The 18909-nt window shown below is 35.0% G+C and overlaps 1 protein-coding gene across 1 annotated transcript in view; it reads left to right on the top strand.

The window, feature by feature from the left end:
* Positions 1 to 18909, top strand: part of LOC136386412 (protocadherin-11 X-linked) — a 365186-nt gene that overhangs the window by 62868 nt on the left and 283409 nt on the right. Inside the window, exon 2 of the mRNA XM_066357839.1 lies at positions 10095 to 10678. Coding sequence (XP_066213936.1) covers positions 10139 to 10678 — 540 coding nt within the window. The 5' untranslated portion in view covers positions 10095 to 10138. The remainder of the gene's footprint in view (positions 1 to 10094; positions 10679 to 18909) is intronic.

Below are 18909 nucleotides of genomic sequence, written 5' to 3'. Positions count from 1 at the left end.
CCCGCAACTCTAGTCCTCTCAGCTCTCCCCTGCTGAAGCCCCGGGTAAGTGGTTGTGAATGAGATTTTTCTGGGCTGGCCCTTTGAGACAGATCCTGATTCTCCAAGAGATTTGTCTCTTCCTCACAGACAGAAACCCAGGTCTTTTTACTGCCAAATTCTGTGTGGGTGCCTCTGCTAGATCTGGGGCTCTGGCCTGGGGATGATCACCCACACCTCTCAGGGCAACCTTCCCAGCAGTGAGATTTCCTCTGGACCCTCTGCCACAGCTCCCTCCCTGGGAGAGGGGAAGTTCGTTCCACATCTCTGCCCTTCCTACCAGTCTTGATGTGGCTTCATCTGTGATCTTTGGTTATAGAGTCCTCTTCGTTTAGTTCAAAGTTGGTGTTTCAAGGTGATTGTACTTAAATTAATTTATGATCCAATTTGGTCCCTGGAGGTGGCAGTTGGAATGTCCACTCACTCCATTGCTACCTTGAAACTCTCATTGATGTGATTTTAATTTTCCATCCAGTTTGTTTGGCTTTAAAGTGACACAAAATGAAAATAACAGAAATAATTTAAAAATATATGCAAAATATAAGAATTAAAGAAGAAGGGACATTTTGCTGAAGTTTTAGACTGAACAACCTGTTATTAAGCAATTGATAGACCAAGTAGCAAGATTGGTGTTAAAAAAGGCACTGTCATTTTTCCTAAATATTCTATGATGTTTTCCTTCTGATAGAGGCATTATCTCACCCCAATGTATTTTTTAAGGATGAAAGTTATCTTGCTGTTCCTTGGAACAGTAAGTTGATAGATATATTCATTTTCTGATATCTAATATCTTATATTGATTCATTTTTTAGACTATCACTAGAGATTTTGTATCCAACCACCTTTTCCAATATTATAGAGGTATATTTTATTTTATTTTAACTGTTGTTTTTATTACATCTTGATTTCCACGAATTAACAGCTGATACATATGAAAATTAACTAAAATAACATCTAATTTTTCTTTTTAGACCTATACTGTTTGATTAATTCATGATAACAAGAATTAAAGCAATCACTTATTCTAATATACCTAAAAATCAGAATATATTATTCAACACATTCCCAGAGAAGTCACAAACTTATACCATTTTTTTCTTTTTGAAAATATGATCACATAAAGTATTGACAGGGTGTGAAATTAAAGTTGTTCTGATATAAAAATTTAGTATATAAATAATTGCCCAGATATTCATATATATCATATAGTTGTTATAAAGATTGAAATAGGCCTGACCTGTGATGGTGCAGTGGATAGAGCATCAACCTGGAAACGCTGAGGTTGCCGGTTCAAAACCCTGGGCTTACCTGGTCAAGGCACATATGGGAGTTAATGCTTCCTACTCCTCCCCCCTTTCTCTCTCCCTCTTTCTCTCTCTCTCTATCTCTCTTCTCTATAATGAATAAATAAAATCTTAAAAAAATGTGTGTGCTTTAAAAAAAAAGATTGAAATAGTTTATTTAAAATTATTTAAATCAATTAAAATATTATACAGAATAGTAATTATCCTTTTACCTTTGGTGAATGTAAGACATTTATTTTGATAAATCATATTTAATTACCAAATAATTAAAATAGTTAATAGATACTGAAATAATCATGATTAAGCTCACCCCAATGTAATAAAAATATATGATGGATGAGCATTTTGATATTTAGAATATGATTGTTGATTTATTACTCTTTAATACCATAATACAAAAATGCTCTATAAAGCATATGTCAAAATTCCAGAATAATTAGTATAAAAGAATAGCCTACATAAAGTATCTTATAACTGCAGTTTTAACATTGGTTATTAACAGATTTGAAGCACAGTTAGAAAACACTGCACTAGTATTAGAATGAATCAACAACATATGAACATTTTATAGAAAGAAGCAACACTGATGGAATCTACTTCTGGAAAAAGATTAGATCCAAATTTGAAAATTGGCCCCATAAAAAATTAAATGCAATCACTGACTCTATTGTCAATAAAAGTCAAGAAAAATACCAGTTTAGTGGAATTAATGTGCCTTATTAAATTTTTCATTTTGACATTTCAATTTTAGGAATAGCTAAAAATAGTTAAGTTAAACAGGACACCAATGCATTTCCCTCACTTTAATTGTGGTCAGTCTCTTTAAAGTATTGAGTGTATCAGTTTCTCTTTGGGTTTTTTTTTTGTGTGTGTTGTTTTTTTTTTTTTTTCAGATGTGGTAACTTTTCCTGCAAAGTCCTAGATTTCTTCCTGTCAACCTTAAGAACTACTTTATCATTTCCCTAGCAAGTGAAAGAAGCTTTGACTGTGCATGAGAACAAGAAAATAAAAGTGGTGGTTTTTCACTTTTATCTAAAAGATAATAGTATATTTTCAATATATAAATGAAAATATATTTGGTGGTTTAATGATGTATTTTAAACTTAAAGAGGCATTAAAGTAGTTAGAATGATGAGAACCAAGCAGAATTAAGATTATGGGAAAAATAAAATTTGTTAAATTTTCATATAATACTTAAATTTGTACTATTTTAAGCATTTGTTATTGTAGCATGTAAGCCATTCATATATAATTAATTTAGGTGTAATACAAATTAAACACAACACTCTAATAAAGGAAAATGTGGCAAGTATGTCAAATAAATTATGCTTTGGAATTCTGACAAAACATTTCAACATCAATTTTGTGGTCTAAACTCTCTAGAATTACATAGTAAAGACAGTTCACCTGCCTACTTAACTTTTTTAGAAATAAATTGTTCAGAAACTGTAAAATGAATTTCAATTTTGCTTTTCATATATATATATATATATTCATATATATATATATATATTGTATTTTTCTGAAGCTGGAAATGGGGAGAGACAGTCAGACAGACTCCCGCATGCGCCCGACCGGGATCCACCTGGCATGCCCACCAGGGGCGATGCTCTGCCCACCAGGGGGCGATGCTCTGCCCCTCCGGGGTGTCGCTCTGCTGTGACCAGAGCCACTCTAGCACCTGGGGCAGAGGCCAAGGAGCCATCCCTAGCTCCAGGGCCATCTTTGCTCCAATGGAGCCTTGGCTGCGGGAGGGGAAGAGAGAGATAGAGAGGAAGGAGGGGGGGTGGAGAAGCAAATGGGCGCTTCTCCTATGTGCCCTGGCCGGGAATCGAACCAGGGTCCCCCGCACGCCAGGCCGACGCTCTACCGCTGAGCCAACCGGCCAGGGCTGCTTTTCATATATTAAAATATTTTTGTTCTGTTTTGCTTCTTTTTGTTTTGTTTTTTTCTTTCTCTAGTTATCATGATTCTGTTCCTCTAACTATGCCTCTTGCCTACCCAACCAGTATTTATTGTCTATAAAAACATCACATAAATGACACTGGTACTATTGAAACCTGAAGAAAACTTTAATTATCTGTATCTACTTTCATTGTGTTTCCCCATCAATTTACAAACTAACCAGAAGCTATAGTAGAAGTGGAATATGGAAGAACGGTAAAAGAAAAATAAAGAAATAAAGTTATCTTTTGTTCATGTTGCAAATGTGTGTCGGATTATTTTCCTTGAATATCTGGAGTAAATTTTTCATGCTTCTATAAAATGACTCTGTTTTTTTCTTTTTCTTTTTTATTTTCTTTGAGAGGAAGGGAGATTGAGAGACAGACTGCTGTATGTTCCCCAACCAGGATCAACCTGGCAACCCCCATCTGAGGCTGATGCTGCCCATTTGGGGCCATGCTCACAATCAAGCTATTTTTAGCACCTGAGGTGGAGGCTGAAGGGAGCCATCCTCAGCATTCAGGGCCAATGTGTATTAACCGATGGAGCCATGGCTGCAGGAGCGGAAGAAAGACAGAAAGAGAGAGAGAAGGGGAAGGGTTGTAGAAACATGTGGTTGCTTCTCCTGTGTGACCTGACCAAAACTGAACCTGGGACATCCACATGCCAGGCTGACACTCTACTACTGAGCTAACCAGCCAGGGCTGCAATGATTCTTTGTAGTCATATTTAGTAGATATGTTTCTATTATTGAACAAAGAGTTAAGCTCAACATTTTAAAGAAAAACATTTTAAAGATAATAGTATATTTTTAATTTATAAATGAAAAGATTGGAATCGAGTTGTGGAGATTCAGATTATTTTACCATAAATATTTAGATCCCAATAGAGTTGACTTTGTTATATGATATATTGGTTCAACGCTGAATTAAAGACATTTTGGAATATTTATATTATTATATATAACCTCTGTGAGGACATGTATTTTTGCCTGTTTTGTTCACTGATACATTCTCAGTGCCTAGAACAGTGGCTAGAATATAACAATTACTTATTTTTCGTTGGATAAATGACTGAACTGTCATGATACGATTTACTAACTAGAGAGTAAATGTTCCTTTTGTGTTTGCAATATATATAATCGCTTTATTTAAGAAATGGCATTGTCTTTTTTTCCTGATTTTTAAAACCTGAAATGAATTTCCAATTATAAAACACAATTTAAAATGTTTTATTTGTTGATGTTAATAAAGGGAGAGTAGAACAGAATTAGAATGGATTGGGAAAGTGGGACTGCTTGCAATTAGGTCAGTTTTTTAATTCCTCCTTTTGTGTAGAGATATTGAAACATGTATGCAGTACTTTTAAAAATGATCTATAGTATTCTTCTGTGAGTTGTAATAATGTGTAATACCTAAGGGTAAGATAAGAATAGAGTGATAGTTTTAATGCTAGTTGCCAGTGTACCGTTTTTATTTTTGCTTATGTTTGCATAGTATTTATAAATTCACATACATAGACACTCAATTTTTAAATGTCCTAGATTCACAATGTATAATGCACATGTATGTATGCATATTAACACATAGTAAGTATAAATGGAGTATTTTATTCTCCCATTTGTAAGGGAGTATAAGGCCAATAATTCACAAGAGAACGAATCTTGCAGTTTCTATACTATGTAATCCCGATGCTTATCATCTAGCAAATGGTGTTAAAAATGTCACAGACAAATGCATTTGTGTGATGTTTACTAAGATAATGTCTGTAGCATTAACATTGCTGACTATTATACTTGACATGTTTTATAACATGGCATCAGTCACTCAACACAGGAAAGTGGTTGACTCATAATACATATTTTTTTTAAATTCAGTCATAAGAAATAATACAGTAATACATTTCAAGTTTATGTAGTTAATTTCTTGGTGCTCCTCGTGACCTGAACAACATTGTTTCAACAAGTGAATTCATTTTTTACTGACTGCAAATTGAAAGGTTTTTTTTTCTCCACTTTTGTCTCTTTTAAAATTTCATTTAGAAACTTAAATTTAACAGCATGTCACCTGACCAGGCAGTGACACTCTGAATAGAGTGTTGGACTGGGATGCAGAGTACCCAGGTTAGAAACCTCGAGATTGTAGGCTTGAGCATGAGCTCATCTGGCTTGAGCACAGACTCCCCAGCTTGAGCGTGGGGTTGCTGGCTTGAGCTCAAAGGTCCCTGGCTTGAAGCCCAAGGTTGCTGTCTTGAGGAAGGGATCATTTACTCTGCTGTAGCCCCCTGGACAAGGCACATATGCAAAAGCAATCAATGAACAACTAAGGTGCCTCAGTGAAGAATTGATGCTTCTCATGTCTCCCCCTTCCTATGTGTCCGTACCTGTCTCTCTCTCTGTCTCTGTCACACACAAATTTTTTTTAACAGGGTGACATTGATAAATAAGAGTACATATGTTTTAAGCAAACATTTCTATATTATTTGACCTGTTTATTGTTGTATACCCATCACCCAAAGTCAAATCATTTTCTGTCACTTTATATTTGTTCCTCTTGACATCATTTTCCCAACTCCTTCCTCCACATCCCCCCCACAGTCCCTTCCCCCTGGCAACCACTTCACTTTTATCTATGTCCATGAATCTCACCCTTATATCCCACCTATGTGTGAAATAATACAATCCTTAGCTTTTTCTGATTTACTTATTTTACTCAGTATAATGTTCTAAAGTTCCATCTACTTTGTAGAAAATGTCACTATGTCATCATTTCTTATTGCTGTGTACTATTCCATTCTGTGTATGTAACACATATTCTTTATCTAACCCCCTATCAAGGGACATTTTTGTTGTTTCCATGTCTTGGCCACTATGAACAATGCTGCAATGAACATGGGGTGCATGTGTTTTTACATACAAAGTTTTCAATATTTTAGGGGTAGATGCCCAGTGGAGGGATTGCTATTCTTAGTTTGTTGAGGTACCACCATACTTTCTTCCATAATGGCTGTACTAATTTGCATTCCCACCAGTAGTGAATGAGGGTTCTTTTTTCTCCAAAGCCTCTCCAACATTTGTTATTACATGTCTTGTTGATAATAGCCGATCTAACAGGTATGAGGTGATATCTCATTGTATTTTTGATATGCATTTTTCGAACAGCTAGTAAAGATGAGCATTTTTTCATATATTGGTGGGCTATTTGTATGTTTTCTTGGAGAAGTGTCTTTTTAGATCCCCTCCTCATTTTTTACTTGGATTGCTTGCTTATTTGTTGTTGAGCTTTGTGAGTTCTTTATATTTTGGATATTAATCCCTTATCAGAGCTGTTGTTTGCAAATATCATCTCCCTTTTAATTGGTGGCCTATTTGTTTTGTTGTCATTTCCTTTTGCTATGCAAAAGCTTTTTAGTTTGATGTAGTCCCATTCATTTATTTTTGCCTATATTTCCCTTGCCTTTGGGATCAAACTCATAAATTATTCTCTATGGGCAGGGTCCAAGAGATTAATACCTATGTTTCTTTATATATAATTTACTGTTCCAGATCTTATATTTAGGATTTTGGTCAATTTTTAAATATTTTTTGTTCAGGGGAACAAACTGTAGTCAAGTTTGATTCTTTTGCATATGGTTTTACAATTAATTGAAGAGGCTTTCTTTTCTCCATTGTGTGTTTTTAGGTCCTTTGTCAAAGATTATTTGTTCATATGTATGTGGGTTTATTTCTGGGCTCTTGATTCTCTTCCATTGGTTTGTATGTCTATTTTTCTGCCAATGTCATACTATTTTGATTTATCTTGGCTCTGTACTATAATTTGAAGTCAGGTAGTGTGATACCTCCAGCTTTATTCTTTTTCTTCATGATTGCTTTGGCTATTTGAGGTTTTTTATGGTTCCATACAAACCTGGTGATTTTTTGTTCTAGTTCTTTAAAAAAGGACATTGGGATTTTGATAAGGATTTCATTAAATTTGTATATTTTGGGGGGTAATATGGCCATTTGAACTATGTTGATTTTTTCAATATATGAACATGGAATATTTTTTCATTTCATTTTGTCTCTTTCAATTTATTTCAATAATGTTCTGTAGTTTTCAGTACATAGGTCCTTCACATCCTTTGTTAAGTTTATTCCTAGGTATTTTGTTGTTATTGCAGTTGTAAAAAGAATTTTTTAGTTCATTTTCTGAAGTTTTTTCATTGATAAAGGGAAGCAATCTACTTTTGTATATTGATTTTGTATCCTGAAACTTTACTGTATCTGTTTCTTGTTTCTAATAGTTTTTTGGTGAAATCTTTGGTTTTTTATATATACAGGATCATGTTATCTGCAAAAAGTGATACTTTTACTTCTTTCCTCATATGGATGCTTTTTATTTATCTTGCCTGATCACTCTATGGCCCCCTTTTCAACCCTTCCCTCCTTTAGTTCATTTCATGTGTGGATATTTCAGGTGCACCTGCAAGCCCAGCTGGGGTTCCTTCATTTCATTATAGCTGTTCAATTTGTTGAAATTTCAAAGGCAGAGATCAAAAGTATCTCTCATGCCACCGTTATGCTGACATCATCCTCATTCTTATCCCCCACTTTTGTATTTTGAATATTTTTTATGCAGGTGCACAACCAAAGAATGAGAAATTATTTAACAAAATACATTTTCTGATGTAATTGCAGCATAATATCTATAGCAAGGTCTGTTGTTTCATAAGACCACTTGATTTTAGAACAATTACTAAAAATTTGTTAATATTATTAATTACCAGTAAATATTGAGCACTCATTAGATACTTATGTGCATTGACTGCTGTAATGGATTTTGAAATCACCATCTGCATATATATATATATATATATATATATATATATATATATATATAATTTTTATTCAAGTGAGAAGCAGAGAGGCAGAGAGACAGACTCTTGCATGCACTCTGAATGGCATCAACCCAGCAGCCCCTGTCTGAGGCTGATGTTCAGCCTATCTGTGGCCACTGATCCATTGCTTGGCAGCCGAGCTATTTTTTAGCACCTGAGGTAAGGTCATAAAGCCATCCTCAGTGCCCAGGGCCAACTTGCTCATTCGAGCCATGGCTGCAAGAAGGAAAGTGAGGGGAGTAGAAAAGCAGATGGTCAATTCTCCTGTGTTTCCTGACCGGGAATCTAACCCAGGAATTCCACAAGCCTGGCTGATGCTCCACCACTGAGCCAACCAGCCAAAGCTTATCAGCTGATCTTTCAAAACTTTTTGAATGCATTGATAGTTGCATTAATCTCTTTTTAATCATAAAATATCATATCTGATAGTGTTTAATGAAATGTGATACAAATTTTATTGTGATTCTATAACATAGTAACTAAAAATAAAATATAGAACTATATTAAAAATTTTAGTGACTGAAAATAGTAAGCAGGGGTGTATAAAGCAGCCAGAAAGATGGTTTGTTTTTAACACACTGTTTTTAACTCAGCAACTGTTTTCAAATAATTGTTTTTTAAAGCTTGAGTCAAGCTATTCTTTGTCATTTGATAATTTTTATTTTAGTTTGTAAATGTAAAAATCCATTTCATATAAGCTACTAAATCCCTGTATAAACACTCAGAGTTGAGATGTCTTCTAGTCTAGTTCTTCCACTGAATATTTGGATATCATCTGTCAAATGATAAACATGTAGGGGTAATTTGATGATCCATCTTTTTCTATCAGTACGACCAAAGATATGGAATTTATTCTCTCCAAAAATTATTTTTTCCAAAATGTTTTAATAGGTAGTCATTTGTGTTGATCCTAAAGTTGTTTCTCTGTAGTTTATCCCTGTTCTTATTTCTCTCATTTAAAGAAAAAGAGATATTACCCTTGTCACATGGTATTTCTTTTTATGTTTAGGTATTTGTCATATCATCCACTCTTTCTTTTTGTGGCAGAGACAGAAAGACTCAGAGAGAGGGACAGAAAGACAAGAAGGCAGAGAGATGAGAAACATCAATTCTTCCTTGCGGCTCCTTAGTTGTTCATTTATTGCTTTCTCATATGTGCCTCAACTGGGGGACTACAGCAGACTGAGTGACCCTTGGCTTGAGCCAGAAACCTTGGGCTCAAGCTGGTGAGCTTTGCTCAAACCAGATGAGCCCACGTTCAAGCTGGCAACATCGGGGTCTCAAACCTGGGTCCTCCACATCCCAGTCCAATGCTCTATCCACTGAGCCACCGCCTGGTCAGGTGTCATAACATCCACTCTTAAAGGACTTTTCTTTTATCCAGACTTCCCAAGTCCTTTATGTGTCATGATTCTTTATGCCTTTTTATTTATATCGATTTTACATTTTGATGCCCAGAACAGAACACTCAAACTATTATATAAAACCTTCATTATCAATAAAAGACTAACATTTGAAATCCATCTTATAAGAAAGAGTAATGACTATATTTTTGTGATTGGTTATGCATTTTTTTACTTTTCCTTAACCATTTAAATAAGTATTTTAATTATATTTATTACTTTCAATTATAATAGTATAGAATATATTATCTTTTATATATTTTACTTGTGGGGATCACTTTTATAAATTCTTGGGCCTCTTAATTACTGTAGGTATTTTGTTTCATTTACTTTTCTCTTAATGTAAAAATGCATAATTTGATTCAAAACAAATCTTTTAGTTTATTTAACTGTTGATTGTGCTAATATTTTTGAATAATATTAATGTAAAACTGAGCACTTACTTAACATATTTAATTGTTAGCTTTACTAATTTCTTTTTCCTGTTTCTCCTTTTTCTCTTCTTTTTTTCTCTCTTTTTTTTTGGACAGTACTGTGTGGGCTGACACAACGAACCACTGTCGGTGTGCCTGGTATGGACTTGTTCTCCGGGACGTATATATTTGCGGTCCTGTTAGCATGCGTCGTGTTCCAGTCTGGCGCCCAGGAGAAGAACTATACTGTTCGAGAAGAAATTCCAGAAAACGTCCTAATAGGAGACTTGTTGAAAGACCTCAACTTGTCCCTAATTCGAGACAAGTCCTTAACAACTCCCATGCAGTTCAAGCTAGTGTACAAGACTGGGGATGTGCCACTGATCCGAATTGAAGAAGGTACTGGTGAGATCTTCACTACTGGAGCCCGCATTGATCGTGAGAAATTATGTGCAGGTATCATTATGGATGCTCTTTGCTTTTACGAAGTGGAAGTTGCCGTCTTGCCAGATGAAATATTTAGACTGATTAAGATACGTTTCCTGATAGAAGATATAAATGATAATGCACCATTATTCCCAGCAACGGTTATCAACATATCCATTCCAGAGAACACAGCTATAAATTCTCGATTTGCTCTCCCAGCGGCCGATGATCCAGACGTAGGAATAAACGGAGTTCAAAACTACCACCTAATTAAGGTATGTTTTAAAAACACTTTTCTAGAGATAGCTCTTTTTCTAAAGACAAAAAAAATATTTTAGTGTACTTCAAAATTTGTGTAAGTCATCACTGTAATTTAAGTTTAAGCAAAGTATAGAAAAGAAGGGTTATCAATGAAATTTTTGCAATTGCATTTGGTTTATAAATTTGAATCTTCATTTTATGTATATTCATGTTCAAGTAGGTTTTTATCTTTCCCTAAGTCCACTAGAGTATCATACAAGGACTCAACATAGTTATTTACAAATCAATAAACAACCCAATATTTTACCTGTAATCTGTCTGATCATGTCTGCCACAAACTTGACTTAAAGAAGTAAGTCAAAATGTTAAGAATGAATACACCATTCTGACCAGTTGGTTGCTCAGTGGATAGAGTGTGAGACTGGAACCCTGAGGACCCAGGTTGGAAACCCCAAGGTAACTGGCTTGAGCGTGGGCCCACCCAGTTGAGTGCAAGATTGCAGTCTTGAACATAGTCTCATAGACATGATCCCATATTTGCTGACTTGAGCAAAGAAAAGGCCAATATCTTGGCTGGAGCTCAACACCCACCCCCATAAAAGCACATATGAGAAAGCAATGAATGAACAACTAATGTGGTACAACTATGATTTGATGCTTCTCATCTCTAACCTTTCTTGTCTGTCTGTCCTTCTCTGTTTCTCTTTCTTGCTAAAAAGAATTCAGAAAACTATGACTTTTTTCTCAGTAATTATTTTATATTGAAACTTTATCTTACCATTTGAAAATATGTCAGATAAATTTTTTGAGAGGTGAGTACAATATTTTATTACTAGCATTTCAACATCTATATAGAATAATGATATTTTTAATAATGATTTTCAACTCACAGTAAGATCTTTAAGCATCTTGAGTCACCAAAATGAGAGTGAATTGCAGCCAATATGCTGTCAATGTTAAATATTTTCATTTTGTTCCAACTCTTTGAAAACACAGAGCATCCATTTGCTCTAGAGAGTAAGTAAACCTTTTAGTAAAAAGCCTCAGTTAATCTAAATAACTTATTTTGGCATGAGACGGGTCTTGCAAAGGGGAAGATCAAATGGACTATTTGGTATTCTTCAAAATAATTTAATTACCTATATGGTATATAAAATAGTTGAATAAGATTTGGGGTTGTGAAATAGTACAATATATTTGAATGATCTTGGACAATGGGTAAAAGAACAAATGTGTAGATTTAGTATTTGTATGGTCAACTTTCATAAATATTTTCCAAGAATTTATTGCCAGATTATGATTAACATAATAATCAATGTTCAAAATAGAAAAAATGCATAAATAAGATATTTTAATGTATATTAATTGCATGTTTTGTAACAAAACATGTAAAAGATTGGAAAACTGCTCAGCTAATGCCTATATACTGAGGAGATATATTTATTTATAAATACATTTAAGAATTGAAAAAGCTAAATATTTTTTACATGAATTTGAGTGAAATACAGATTTGTATGTGAGTATAAAAAGAAAAAAAACAGAAAGAGAAGTAATAGATTATTTATAAATGAACATATTTTTACATAACACCAATGCAATAGTATCTCCCTCTCTGATGAAATGGAAAAATACGTAGGAGTCTTAAAGCTGTAGATCACAATTTTGCGTTTAGAAACTATATGTATCACCACCAGGTAAATGTTTTTGACGTTTAGTTTTTTCTATCATAATATGAAGATGATGGTATAAATTTCACAGGCACAAAATTGGAATTAATAAGTACTAACTCGAGAGTAGATATACCTGCACAGAAGATTTTTGATAATTCTTTAAAACATTGGGATGTATATAAAAATGTGAGACTTAGTGTGCACTATCTTTAAAGCAACACTCTTCAATAAAATTTTCTGCAATAACTACATTTCTATAATCTGTGATATCTGATACAATAGTTACTGGCCACATATGGCTATTGAATACATGTTTATGTTCTCATGGAACTGAATTTTATTTTATTTTTTTTTATTTTATTTTATTTTATTTTATTTCATTTTTTTTTCTTTTCTTTTATTTATTTTTAATGGGGTGACATCAGTAAATCAAGATACATATATTCAAAGACAACATGTCCAGGTTATCTTAAAGTTCAATTATGTTGCATACCCATCACCCAAAGTCAGATTGACCTGTCACCCTCTATCTAGTTCTCTCTGTGCCCCTCCCCCTCCCCCTTCCCTCTCCCTCTCCTCCCTCTCCCCGTAACCACCACACTCTTATCAATGTCTCTTGGTCTCACTTTTATGTCCCATCTATGTATGGAAAAATGCAGTTCCTGGTTTTTTCTGATTTACTTATTTCACTCCGTATAATGTTGTCAAGGTCCCACCATTTTGCTATAAATGATCCGATGTCATCATTTCTTATGGCTGAGTAGTATTCCATGGTGTATATGTGCCACATCTTCTTTATCCAGTCATCTATTGATGGGCTTTTTGGTTGTTTCCATGTCCTGGCCACTGTGAACAATGCTGCAATGAACATGGGGCTGCATGTGTCTTTACAAGTCAATGTTTCTGAGTTTTTGGGGTATATACCCAGTAGAGGGATTGCTGGGTCATAAGGTAGTTCTATTTTCAGTTTTTTGAGGAACCACCATACTTTCTTCCATAATGGTTGTACTACTTTACATTCCCACCAACAGTGGATGAGGGTTCCTTTTTCTCCACAACCTCTCCAACATTTGCTATTACCTGTCTTGTTAATAATAGCTAATGTAACAGGTGTGAGGTGGTATCTCATTGCAGTTTTGATTTGCATTTCTCTAATAACTAAAGAAGATGAGCATCTTTTCATATATCTGTTGGCCATCTGTATTTCTTCCTGGGAGAAGTGTCTGTTCATATCCTCTTCCCATTTTTTTATTGGATTGATTGTTTGTTTGTCGTTGAGTTTTATGAGTTCTTTGTATATTTTGGATATTAGGCCCTTATCTGAGCAGGTGCTTTAAAATATCATTTCCCAATTAGTTGGCTGTCTGTTTATCTTGTTATCAATTTCTCTTGCTGAACAAAAACTTCTTAGTCTGATGTAGTCCCATTCATTAATTTTTGCTTTCACTTCTCTTGCCTGTGGAGTCAAATTCATAAAATGCTCTTTAAAGCCCAGGTCCATGAGTTTGGTACCTATGTCTTCTTCTATGTACTTTATTGTTTCAGGTCTTATGTTTAGATCTTTGATCCATTTTGAGTTAATTTTAGTACAGGGGGACAAACTGTAGTCCAGCTTCATTCTTTTGCATGTGGCTTTCCAGTTTTCCCAGCACCATTTGTTGAAGAGGCTTTCTTTTCTCCATTGTGTGTTGTTGGCCCCTTTGTCAAAAATTATTTGACTATATATATGTGATTTTATTTCTGGGATTTCTATTCTGTTCCATTGGTCCGAGTGTCTATTTTTATGCCAATACCATGCTGTTTTGATTGTCGTGGCCCTATAATAGAGTTTGAAGTCAGGTATTGTAATGCCCCCAGCTTCGTTCTTTTTCTTTAGGATTGCTTTGGCTATTCGGGGCTTTTTATAGTTCCATATAAATCTGATGATTTTTTGCTCCATTTCTTTAAAAAATGTCATTGGAATTTTGATGGGAATTGCATTAAATTTGTATATAGCTTTGGGTAATATGGCCATCTTAATTATATTTATTCTACCTAACCAAGAACAAGGAATATTCTTCCATCTCATAATGTCTTTTTCGATTTCCCTTAACAATGGTTTATAGTTTTCATTGTATAAGTCTTTTACATTCTTTGTTATGTTTATTCCTAGGTATTTTATTTTTTTTGTTGCAATCGTGAAGGGGATTATTCTTTTGAGTTCATTCTCAAATGTTTCATTGTTGGCATATAGAAAGGCTATTGACTTCTGTATGTTGATTTTGTATCCTGCGACCTTACTGTATTGGCTTATTTTTTCTAGAAGTATTTTTGTGGATTCTTTGGGGTTTTCGATGTATAGGATCATATCATCTGCAAAAAGTGATACCTTTACTTCTTCTTTTCCGATATGGATGCCTTTTATTTCTTTGTCTTGTCTGATTGCTGTGGCAAGAACCTCTAGTACCACATTAAATAAGAGTGGAGAGAGTGGATAACCCTGTCTTGTTCCTGTTTTAAGGGGGAAAGCCTTCAGTTTTGTGCCATTTAGTATGATGTTAGCTGATGGTTTATCATATATGGCCTTTATCATGTTGAGATATTTTCCTTCTATACCCATTTTGTTGAGAGTCTTAAACATAAAATTGTGTTGTATTTTATCAAAAGCCTTTTCTGCATCTATTGATAATATCATGTGATTCTTGTTCTTTGTTTTGTTGATATAGTGTATTATGTTGACCGTTTTACGTATGTTGAACCATCCTTGAGATTCTGGGATGAATCCCACTTGATCATGATGTATTATTTTTTTAATATGTTGTTGTATTCGATTTGCTAGTATTTTGTTTAGTATTTTAGCATCTGTATTCATTAGAGATATTGGTCTGTAGTTTTCTTTTTTTGTGCCATCCTTGCCTGGTTTTGGTATAAGGGAAACTGAATTTTAAATGTTATAAAATCTTAATTTTAATAGGCATATGTACTGGTGGTTACCATATTAGACAGCAGAGCCTAATCAAAATCAGTTTAAATGCAAAGTAAAAATTAGCAGATATCAAAGACTTGCCAAATGAAAATTAAGTATTAATAATAAGGTCTTTTCACCTAGCCATCCTGAAAAATGTGTGATTTTGAAAGGCAGTACTTGACTCATGTAACAATTTTGTCATGTCTTACTCAAGGCAGCTTAATGAGCATCAAAAATTCTGATTTGTCTTGAAAGCTGTTTATCAAATTCAAATAAAACAAACATACTAGTATGATTTTAACTTTGTTAAAATCTGTTTCTGTTTAAATTTCTTTGAAGGATTGTTAAGAAATAATAAAAAGACAGACAAACTAAAAGTTCTTAGATGTTTCAGAGGTCTCAAACTCGCGGCCCGCGGGCCGCATGCGGCCGCTGAACAATTTTTTGCGGCCCGCAGACTAATCCACGAACTACAGTTTCTGGTCGTTTTGTGACACTGAAAAGTGTTGCGTAACAGTTGCCTTTTGTAGACCTAGTGCAGCCCGCCGAACGGCTGTGATCTTGCTCTGCGGCCCACATGCTGAGTTGAGTTTGAGACCCCTGCTCTAGGCCCTAGCTGATTGGTTTGGCTCAGTGGTAGAGTGTCGGCCTGGTGTGCGGAAGTCCCGGGTTCTATTCCCGGCCAGAGCATACAGGAGAGGCGCCCATCTGCTTCTCCACCCCTCCCCCTCTCCTTCCTCTCTGTCTCTCTCTTCCCCTCCTGCAGCCGAAGCTCCATTGGAGCAAAAGATAGCCGGGACGCTGGGGATGGCTCCGTGACCTCTGCCCCAGGCGCTAGAGTGGCTCTGGTCGCCGCAGAGTGACTCCCCGGATGGGCGGAGCATCGCCCCCTGGTGGGCATGTTGGGTGGATCCCGGTCGAGTGCATGCAGGAGTCTGACTGCCTCCCCATTTCCAGCTTCAGAAAAATGAAAAAAAAAAAAAAGAAATAGACATGCTCTAAATGTTAATTCTGCTATAGAATATGTGAACTATATGATGAGCTTAAAGTACTGGGATATTTCTATGGTTCCATGTACAAATACTATCCTGAATGTTTGTTAAAATTAATGAGTATAGAATACAAAGCATTGCCCTGGTAATACATAGGTGATATTAACTGAGTACACTTTGACTTCCAAAAAGTTCCTGTCATGGAAGTAGTATCTATATTGGGGGTTAAGAGAGGTGAAATAAAAAGAAGGAAAGAAACTTGTTTTGACTCATCTATAGGCTTTAATAGATATTATGTTTTGAAAATAAATAGGCCAACCATAATAATTAATTTAAAAGACCCTTTCCCATTGAGAATAAAAAATAATTTAATTAACACTAATTTGTTCATTTTATTTGAATAGACAAGACTAAAATAATAATAGCTTTTCTTAACTAGGAAAATACAAAATATGTATGAAAAGATCAGCTAACAAGCAGGAAGAACAAAAACCTGAGAGGATCCATAGAAGCATTTCTTCAACCAGGAACTTATGGCTGGACTCAGCCCGGAGAAAGGAAAACTCCGGATGAGGTTAGGTCTCTCTTCAGTCAGGAGGAGCAAAGAGATTTAGTAAGCATTCTTACAAGATGAGCAGTACAAGCTGTGGCTAAGTCCAGAAACCTAAGCAAGGACATCACATGAAGATGCAGCATTGGTTGTTGGGCAGTCAGCATTTCAGACAGAGAAACAAAATAGTGGAACCTGGCTTCTGCATAGGCTCCCAGAGCTTGCCTACCCATGGTGTACAGTTGTGGCGCACTTTATCTACAAACCTGAGACCTGGTACTACAAAATCACTTCTTTCCTTGAGCAAAGTTTACATGCTGTGACTGGTGCTAGAATTGGGGCACAAAGGTGACCCTTGGAGGTCTAAGTTCACTGTTACCAAGATGGCAAAACAAGACAAATGGAGGTTGGATTTACCCAGACCACTTGAACCCCACACATCTTGACTACATTGATAGCAGCATCTGATTGTGGAGAAGAGCACTAGTATTTTACAGAGCTAAAAATCTTGTGATATAGTACCACCTACTGAAAAAACAATAGAAAGACCTTTTTGTATTAATCTGCTAGACAAGTGTCACTCATACTTACATGACTAGACAGAGAAAGAATTTATTAAACATCATGGATGTCCAAGGCAGTGAGGCAGCTTGGAAAGGAAATGAAAAATCTCCAGAAAACAAACTAAAGATATGTAAATATGTGATGTGAATGAGTGTTTTTCAACCAAAGCTTTGCACACTGGTACTGGTCTTCCAGAAAATTTATGCAGATTATCTTCATACAACATCAAGATGATGAACTCTTTCACTGATCAACATGAAGTTTTTGGCAGCAAGCAGTCTATGGAGCAGTGGTTGAAAAACACTGGTAAAAATGACAGAGAATTCACGATTGCAGTTCAAGAAAACTCAACATGATACAAGTAAATAAAGACAGGAAACTTAATGAGTTCAAAAGAAATCAACAAACAGAACTAGTACTTTACCAAAGAGATTACACTATTAAAAAGAACTTAGCAGAAATTCTAAAGATGAATAACTCAATAAAAGAGATGAAGAATAAACTAGTGAACATAAGAAATAGACCAGACTAGATGGAGAAAAAGATTAGAAATACTGAAGATAGAAACGTAGAAATGACTCAGAAGGAAGGAGACATTTGAACATAAAAAGAAATGAAATAACTCTAAGAGAACTCTCTGACACCATGAAAAAAAGTAATAAATGAATAATAAGTATACTAGCTGAAGATGAGATAGAGAAGGGAATGGAATGCTTATTCAAATGGATAGTTAATGAAAATTTCACAAATCTGTGAAAAGAGCTAGATCCTCAATTCCAAGACAAAATATCTAATTACCTGAATCCAAAAAGGCTTTTACAAGGCACATTGTATCAAAATTGTTAAAAATTAATGACAGAGAAAGAATTCTCAATGCAGCCTAGGAAAAGAAGAAAGTAACCTACTAAAGAAAACCCATTAAATAATTACAAGACCCCCTCAGTAGTATATCAACAGCTAGAAGAGAGTGGAACCAAATATTTTTACTACTGAAAGAGAGAAATTACCAGACTACTATATCTGCAAAATTATTTTTTTATATAAAGGAGTAATAAAGACTTTTTCAGACATAGAGAAGCTGAGATAATTTATCACCAGAAGAGCTCCATTGCAGGAAATTCTCAAGGGGATGATTCTACCTGAAAGAAAGAACAAGTTCACAAAACTATGAGTAAGATTACCAAGAAACTTACAACATTAACAAAGATAATTTGTGACAATAAAAACATATAAAGAGTGAAGTTAAAGGTCTAAATTTGAAAAGGAGGATGAAGAGCAGATGTATTTAAAAGAGAAAGGAATACTATATATTTGAAACTTTCTTTTTCAAACCTAGAATATTAAACACATTCAAAAAGCTCAAAACTGAGACACATAGCTTGTTAAAAGAGGAAACAGGCCTGACCAGGCGGTGGCGCAGTGGATAGAGCATCGGACTGGGATGCGGAAGACCCAGGTTCGAGACCCCGAGGTCGCCAGCTTGAGCGAGGGCTCATCTGGTTTGAGCAAAAAGCTCACCAGC

This window comes from Saccopteryx leptura, chromosome X (assembly GCF_036850995.1).
Source record: "Saccopteryx leptura isolate mSacLep1 chromosome X, mSacLep1_pri_phased_curated, whole genome shotgun sequence".
Lineage (NCBI taxonomy): Eukaryota > Metazoa > Chordata > Mammalia > Chiroptera > Emballonuridae > Saccopteryx > Saccopteryx leptura.
Note: the sequence above shows the minus strand (reverse complement) of the source record. Positions and strands in the feature narration are given on the sequence as shown.